The sequence below is a fragment of the Corvus hawaiiensis genome, chromosome 1 (assembly GCF_020740725.1).
Source record: "Corvus hawaiiensis isolate bCorHaw1 chromosome 1, bCorHaw1.pri.cur, whole genome shotgun sequence".
NCBI lineage: Eukaryota > Metazoa > Chordata > Aves > Passeriformes > Corvidae > Corvus > Corvus hawaiiensis.
In genome coordinates this window covers 92,525,900-92,534,443 of record NC_063213.1, presented here as the reverse complement: position 1 = coordinate 92,534,443, position 8,544 = coordinate 92,525,900, and the positions used below count along the sequence as shown (strand labels likewise).

General features: G+C 51.9%; 1 protein-coding gene and 1 pseudogene across 1 annotated transcript; one reads left to right on the top strand and one right to left on the bottom strand.

Moving 5' to 3' along the window:
* Positions 1-2,335: 2,335 nt before the first annotated feature.
* On the bottom strand, positions 2,336-3,155 carry LOC125330587 (annotated as a pseudogene).
* A 2,336-nt stretch (positions 3,156-5,491) lies between these two features.
* Positions 5,492-6,389, top strand: LOC125330596 (feather keratin Cos1-1/Cos1-3/Cos2-1-like). Its single transcript, XM_048313865.1, has 2 exons — positions 5,492-5,539; positions 5,908-6,389. Exon 2 carries the CDS (start codon positions 5,929-5,931, stop codon positions 6,232-6,234), a length of 306 nt encoding a protein of 101 aa, XP_048169822.1. The 5' UTR covers positions 5,492-5,539; positions 5,908-5,928; the 3' UTR covers positions 6,235-6,389.
* Positions 6,390-8,544: the final 2,155 nt, after the last annotated feature.

Below are 8,544 nucleotides of genomic sequence, written 5' to 3'. Positions count from 1 at the left end.
CCAGGAAAGGCGACATTTAAGGAAGTTGGAGACAGACATTATATCAAGGCCTGCAGTGATTGGAGACGGAGCAAGATATTCAATGTGAAATAGGGTAGATGTAGAAGGCACAAAAGATAGAAATTTATGATGATGAGTGTGGTGAGGCACTGGAAAATATTACTTATAGAATGATGTGGTGCCCCATCCTGGGAAGGATCCAAGGTCAGGCTTAAAGGACTTTTGATTAAGCTAATGTAGTGACAGATATCCCTGTCCATGGAAAGGGGTTGGACTAGATGACCTTTACTGGATTCTTCCAGCTCCTGAAGAATGTGTAATATGTCAAGATTATCTCAATTCGGGATCATCTCTGATGTCAGCTAGTTCTGGTTCCAGCCAGGACAGGCTCAATTTTTGCAGCAGCCAGGAGAGGGCACGGCCAGGACTTGGAGGTATTTCTATACCACTTCAGGTCATTGCTGGGGCCGGGAGAGGGAAGGGAGTCTCTTCAGGAAGGAAGGGCTCTCTTGGGGTCGGGGCAGTTGTGGCTGCAGTTGGGTTGGGAGCTCCACGGTCACATTTTGGCATGTGATTCACTCTCTCTCTTGTACACTTTTGTTATTAATATTGCTGTGATTATAGTTCATTTTCTTATCTCATTGCTGCTTCCAGTAAAGTGTACCTATCTCAGCCTGTGATCTTTGCTTTTTGTGCCTCCAATTCTCCTCTCCTGCCCTCCACAGTGGAGAAGGAAGGGAAGGGAACAGAGCAGCACGTGGTTGGATTTGGAGCACTAAAGTGGAGAATACCACTGTTAAACCAGGACAAAGATCTTTCTCTACTTGCCAGCCTAATCAACAAGAAAGGGGATCTAATGATTGGAACAGGCAGTGGCTGCCTCCCCTAGTCAAGGACATCTGGGAACTAACAAGGCTTAAAGATGTAGCTGTCCTGGTTTGGCCCAGGTAAGCAGGAGGGGGCATGGGCAAGACTCATGTGAATTGATACCAGCCCATGTTGGTACCTGGACGAGGTGGAGGGGGGAGAGGGAGAGGGACCCTCTGGCTTCCAGGAAGAAGGGTGTTCCTTCCATTGGGAAAAAGCCTGGGGGATGAAACCATCTGGACTTGTTTAACTTTCCTGTAAATATTTTCTTTGTCTTACACCTTTTGTTTTTAATATTGTGGCAGTTACTGTTAGTTTTCTTATCTCGTTGCTGTTTCCAGTAAATTGTTCTTATCTCAACCCGTGACCTTTGACATTTGTGCTTCCATCTGGAGGGGAAGGGGAAGGGAGTGTTGGCCTGGAGTTTTTTTTAGCGGGACTACTAAATTGGAGAATACCATTCCTAAAACACAACAGTAGTAAATCAAGATGTTGTGCGCCAGTGGAGCAGATTGCAGTTAGCATGTCTTCCTCCCAGACATCTTGTATGGAACTCAGTAACCAACCCCAATAGAGGGGCTGCACTTGGAAAGCTTCTACCTCTGAATTTCTGGGTACAAATAATGGTATGAAGAGTCTGGTGGGTATGCTTGATTTGGGGAATTCCACCGAGAACCCAGGCTTGTGCAACTCTGACATAAATAATCAGGTTCTCTTTGGAGTGTGTGATTATTGAGTTATTGCACAGTGGGCAACAAATCTGATTTTGTGGGCAACACAATCAAACCCATTCTGTGATTCCATGGTAACAGGAGTCTGTGTGAAGGCAGCCCACTGCTCTGTGTCCCTCATTTTGGGAATCCTGTGGTTAGGATGGGATCTCCTGGAGTCTGAGGGAAGCTGGTGCCTCCATCTTGTCAGTGCCACATTGACTGCTGAGTCCTTGTGTCAACTGTTCAGCTTAAAGAGGAAAGGGAAAAGAGGTGCATGGCTGTCCCTGGACTATGTAGGGAAATTTTATTCTGTTCTAGGGTTATTCTATTCTATTCTATTCTATTCTATTCTATTCTATTCTATTCTATTCTATTCTATTCCATGCCATTCCATTCCATTCCATTCCATTCCATTCCATTCCATTCCATTCCATGCAGCCCTGCCAAGGAAGACTTGGGGGTGCCTGTGGGATGATAGGCTTGTCACAAACCAGAACTGTGCTCTGGCAGCCCAGAAAGCCAACTGTGTCCTGGGCTACATCAAAACCATCTTGGGCAGCTGGACAAGGGAGGGATTCAGGGAAACTGAGAACCCAGAGAGTCACTCAGTGCACACTGAGCACAGCCAATGCCAGCCTGTGTTGACAGCCAGTGCAAAACCAGCCCAACAACCCCCTCCCAGAAACACCCCAGGGCAGCCTCTCTGCCTTGGGAGAGGGTCTGCAGGGCAAAGGATGACACAAAGGCATGGGCTGGGGATGCAGCAGAATTTAATGAGTCAAAAGAGGGAAAAGAGGGGGATCGAGGTGGAGGCTCCCGTGCAGGGAGCAGCATTAGCAGGGGAAGCACCTCGTGCCACAGAGGCCACTGCCCAAGCCTGAGAGGCCCAAAGCCCCCGGAGCTGATGGGCACTCCCTGAGAGCTGAGGATGCTGCCAACAGCAGCGGAGGTGGAGGATCCCACGGCGGTGTTCTGTGGGAAGGAGCTGAGGATGGGCCCGGGCAGCGTCACCACCACAGGAGAGGGTTCGATGATGACGGTGGAGTCCTGGCACTGCCGGACACAGGGCTCATTGCAGCTGTTGGCCAGCGGGGTGGGGCCGCAGGGCTGGCAGGGCCGGCACGGGGTGTAGCAGGACATGTCTTGGGGCTGCAGGTGCACCTGGCAGAGAGGACAGAGAGGAGCAGAGTACAAGGAGTGGGTGTGAAGCAGCCTTTCAGCCCACCATGAGGATGACCCTGTTTCTCTCAGTGCCAAAGACTCCCCAAATCATGACAAAGTCTATGGAGATCCCCACCTGACCAGTAGCTCAGGAGACACCTCAGCCAAGCCCCAGTGTCTGTCTCTGCCACACCTTCTGCCTCCTTCCCTCACCCATGGCAAGGAGCCCCCAGTGCTCAGCTGAACACAAGTAATGTGCTTAGAAATGCATTTGGTGGAGGACAAGGAGGAGGAGAAATGCTCCAGACTCACCTTATTCCCAAGGAGCTGGAGACAGGAAGAGTGGATGAGAGAGTGAGGCGAAGGAGCTGCTTTTATATTGCTCCTGAACTGCCCCAGGCCCACAGTCACTGCACAGGGGCAACAATTTTCCTACAGACTCATCTCCCAAGCACAATATCCTCCCTAATGCCACAGGGCATGTTTTGGTTTCCATCAACGCTGCCTTTTCATTTCCTCCTTTCTGACATCCCCACTAGGTCATGGGGATCCCTTTCATGTTAAAGGATGAGAAGCCCAAGGATTTGACTTGCAGGAACACATGAGGAATGGTTGGACTCAATGATCTTGGAGGTCCTTGCCAATCCTCATGATTCTCTGAGTCAATAATTCCCTGATCATTGGCAGGAATCAAGTCTCAAGCAGAGCCCTGTGCCATTGGGCTTCTCAATATCCGGGGGAGGTGTTGGGTGTCTGGACCATTCCTTGTTCCTCCCTCTCTCTCCTCACCTGTGATGTCCTTTGGCTGCACAATGTGGAGCCTGACCTGGATGACACACAAGCACAGGCCACTTTTCCAATACGTGCTGTCAGTGCTGAGAACACGTGTGACATGTGAGAGAGCTGCCAAGCACCCTTTTCCCAGTGCCTGGATGGAGCTGCCCTTGCTGAAGGGGAATTCAGCCCTGCCTGGAACAAAGCCTGCAGACATCCCACCCTCCTGCCTTGGCCTCCCACCAAAAGGCTGACACACGGCCAACCCAATATTAGAGCGTGACTTGTCACTGGTAGGGAGAGTCTCTCCCTGGAAATTTGCCTACTGAAGGCATTCCCTTGCCCTCCTGGGACGCATCCCAGCTGCCTCCATGTCTGGAGGGCAGGGAAGTGCAGTGCTCCTTGGTGTGTTTTGAGAGCTGGTTTTGTACCAGGGCGCTTCGGAGCACATCCCCTCGCTGAGCATCCCCAGGCATGTGCACTGCAGTTTCCCCAGAGATTTTGTGTGTTGTGGAAATGGAGGAGGTTTCCTGCCCTATCCAGTGGTGCTGGGTTGTTGTCTAGGCTGAGGAGGCATTTGGGGCATGGGAAAGGAGTGGATTTAAGTCCCAATGCCCAGCAGAAGCCATAGAGCTTTGGAGCCCAGGATGTGTCCAAGCAGTGGGGAGGTATTTTCTGAAACCCCTTCTTTTGTCTCCAGAACATCCAGGAGAGCTCCCCTCCACAGCCAGATGTCTTTGACCTGGAAGATGAGTTCCCTGTGTCCATTGCTGCCCCCCATCAGAGTGTTCTCTTTTTATCCTGTGTTTTGCCTGGACCTTTCATGTTCCTTGGGACCATGAGGTGCCCCTCTGGTGCTGCTGGCTTTTCCAATCTCTTTTGGTCGTCGCAGGTGCCTGTGAAGGCACATCTGACCTGCCAGATGCCTGACTGGATGGAAGTTGTCATGTTTGAAGTCCAGGGTCTGTACATTGGTACTCATATACGTCCTGACCATCTCTTCCTCCCTGTCCTCAGCTGCATTCCCTGACTGCTGGCACTAGCCAAAGGGTGTTTGGAGGTGTTTTCTTTGACTCCAGCACTTGTGTGCCTGTCACGAGGTTGCACACATTCATGTCGGTCCAGTCTGAATGTTGTTCCTCCTCTACTGTGGGGAAGGTCTCCTTATTCTGCTCTTTCTGAGGAATATCAGGATCCTGAGCCTGTGACAAGAAATGTTGCCAGTGAAGACCAAAGCCCAGAAGCCCTGGGGAGCCTTCCCCTTTCCCATAACCCCTGTCCCCCAGCGAAGCTGCCCCAGTCAGCCTTGGCTCAAGCCTCCCTTTTGCTGCTGCCCTGTGTGGAAGATCTTCTTGTTTCCCACCACCAGCTTTGCTGATTCTGCTCCAGGTGGCCTTGGCTTTGGTAAATCCAGCCCCTGGAATACTCAGACAGCCCAGCTAATGTTCTGCATCAGCAAAGGGCATCAGGACGAAGGGAGAGGAAAGCATTTCCGTGGAGAAGCAGTGGCCAGTGGGCATTGGAGTGAGGTGAGAGCGGGGAGAGAGCAGCAGGCAGGACGTGGTGCCAGGAGAGGAGGCTCTGGATGCTCTGCTGCTCTGTGCGGGGCAGGGCAGAGCTGGGCCTGTCCCCGCAGAAGCAGCTGCCAACAGTGGCAAGGCACTGCCCCCAGCCAACATCCCCTGCGTGCACGGGACCCTCTGGCACGGGGGGCACATCCTGTGCCTGCATGGACACGCTCTGACCCCGGGTATCCTCAGGCCTCGCATGGCACACGTGAAAGGAGCTGCAACACAGAGCAAGCACGTGAGAAATGAGGAAATGAAATGGCAGTGGTTTATGGAAATCAAACCACAACGTGTGGCGTTAGGGAGGATATTTTTCTTGGAGGTGAATGTGTTGGAAAATTACTGCCCTTGTGCAGTGCCTGTGGGCCTGGGGCGGTGCAGGAGCAGTATAAAAGGGGCACCTTTCTCCTCGCTCTCTCATCCCACTCCTCTCACCTCCATTTCCTTGGGATCAAGGTGAGTCTGAAGCCCTTTCTTTTCTTGCTCCTTTGAGCTTTCTGATCCCCTTCTTTGCTTTAATCCCATGTGGGCTCTTGAGAACTGCTTGTCATGGGAGAGGGAAGGGGCAGAAGTTGTGCATGGAGAGAGGCTGGGTTTTGGCTGAAGTTTCTCCTGAGTTCTGGCCCAGGTGTGGAAGTGTCTGGGCTTGGTTGCTCTTTGGGGAGATTCTTGGGGGCTTGAGCAAAGAGTGAGGCTGTTGGGCCTGTCTGAGCAGCCTCCTGTGGTCTTCTCCTTCTCTTTGCTTTTCTTCATCGTGGTGTGCCAACAGACTGCTCTGATATAGCCCTTCCTTGCACTCTGCTCCTCAATGTCCTGTCTGCCAGGTGCACCTGCAGCCCCAAGACATGTCCTGCTACACCCCGTGCCGGCCCTGCCAGCCCTGCGGCCCCACCCCGCTGGCCAACAGCTGCAATGAGCCCTGTGTCCGGCAGTGCCAGGACTCCACCGTCATCATCGAACCCTCTCCTGTGGTGGTGACGCTGCCCGGGCCCATCCTCAGCTCCTTCCCACAGAACACCGTGGTGGGATCCTCCACCTCGGCTGCTGTTGGCAGCATCCTCAGCTCTCAGGGAGTGCCCATCAGCTCCGGGGGCTTTGGCCTCTCAGGCTTGGGCAGTGGCCTCTGTGGCACGAGGTGCTTCCCCTGCTAAAGCTGCTGGCGATGGCCCTGGGGAAGGAAGCCAGGGATGCACAGGGTGGAACCGCCCTGGGGACGCAGCATCGGCTTGTTGCTTCCTGAGGGACTGAGCCAGCCCAGCCCATGCCTTGCAGAAGGACAGGGCCAGCCTGGGCTCTCGGGAAGCACGGCCCATCCCTGCCTGTGCCCTCTGCCACTCTCTCCTTTCCCTCCTGTGTCCTTGTTGCCTTGTGCTCCCCTGGGCTGTGAGCCGCACTCAGCCATCCTGGGGAGGAGCTGCTGGCTCCACCGCCTGTGTGGGCACCTGCTTGGAAAGCACCCCCTTGGAAAACAATGGACTGTTGTTTGCCCCTGGTGCTCTCTGCATTGGCATCTCAGCTTGGATTGACCTAATTTTCCTGTTTAGACTCATTAAAGTTCTTGTGCATTGCAGCCCATGTCTTTCTCTCATTTATTCCCCTGAAGATCCTCTCCCAACATGCCCAGGAAAGAGAGATGTTGCTCAGGGCTGGTTGTGGGAGGGCCTTGTGGGGGGATGATTTTGCACAGGATGTTAAGAAAGGCTCAATTTAAATATTCTTAGTCATGCAATGGGTAACTTTTTAATTTTCTCTACTGACTTGGGGCTGGAGAGCATGGCTGGATGCTCTTCAATGATCATAATGACAAGAGAGATGATTTTTGGTCTCCCCATAAGCTTTCTCTTCCCTACACTCAGCAAGCCCTGGGCCTTCAGCATCTCCTCTCCAGCCAAGTGCTCCAACCTCCTCACTGTCCTGGCCACCTTACACCAAACTCGCTGCACTTGGTCCAAGTGGTTCTTGCATTGCAGCCTGTGCCCAACACCGGGGATGGCAGCAGGCGAGTGCTGAGCAGCACGACATCGTCGCTCCCACCCTTCTCCTGGTTCCACTCCTGCTCACACAGCCCAGGATGGTGGTGACCGCCCTCAGTGTCAGGGAGAGCAAGAGAGAGAGAGAGAGAGAGAGAGACAGACAGACAGACAGACTTTTTGGTTGAAATAGATTTAAGAAAGAAAGGGCCAAAAAGAGAAAACCCAGGAAAGGCGACATTTAAGGAAGTTGGAGACAGACATTATATCAAGGCCTGCAGTGATTGGAGACGGAGCAAGATATTCAATGTGAAATAGGGTAGATGTAGAAGGCACAAAAGATAGAAATTTATGATGATGAGTGTGGTGAGGCACTGGAAAATATTACTTATAGAATGATGTGGTGCCCCATCCTGGGAAGGATCCAAGGTCAGGCTTAAAGGACTTTTGATTAAGCTAATGTAGTGACAGATATCCCTGTCCATGGAAAGGGGTTGGACTAGATGACCTTTACTGGATTCTTCCAGCTCCTGAAGAATGTGTAATATGTCAAGATTATCTCAATTCGGGATCATCTCTGATGTCAGCTAGTTCTGGTTCCAGCCAGGACAGGCTCAATTTTTGCAGCAGCCAGGAGAGGGCACGGCCAGGACTTGGAGGTATTTCTATACCACTTCAGGTCATTGCTGGGGCCGGGAGAGGGAAGGGAGTCTCTTCAGGAAGGAAGGGCTCTCTTGGGGTCGGGGCAGTTGTGGCTGCAGTTGGGTTGGGAGCTCCACGGTCACATTTTGGCATGTGATTCACTCTCTCTCTTGTACACTTTTGTTATTAATATTGCTGTGATTATAGTTCATTTTCTTATCTCATTGCTGCTTCCAGTAAAGTGTACCTATCTCAGCCTGTGATCTTTGCTTTTTGTGCCTCCAATTCTCCTCTCCTGCCCTCCACAGTGGAGAAGGAAGGGAAGGGAACAGAGCAGCACGTGGTTGGATTTGGAGCACTAAAGTGGAGAATACCACTGTTAAACCAGGACAAAGATCTTTCTCTACTTGCCAGCCTAATCAACAAGAAAGGGGATCTAATGATTGGAACAGGCAGTGGCTGCCTCCCCTAGTCAAGGACATCTGGGAACTAACAAGGCTTAAAGATGTAGCTGTCCTGGTTTGGCCCAGGTAAGCAGGAGGGGGCATGGGCAAGACTCATGTGAATTGATACCAGCCCATGTTGGTACCTGGACGAGGTGGAGGGGGGGAGAGGGAGAGGGACCCTCTGGCTTCCAGGAAGAAGGGTGTTCCTTCCATTGGGAAAAAGCCTGGGGGATGAAACCATCTGGACTTGTTTAACTTTCCTGTAAATATTTTCTTTGTCTTACACCTTTTGTTTTTAATATTGTGGCAGTTACTGTTAGTTTTCTTATCTCGTTGCTGTTTCCAGTAAATTGTTCTTATCTCAACCCGTGACCTTTGACATTTGTGCTTCCATCTGGAGGGG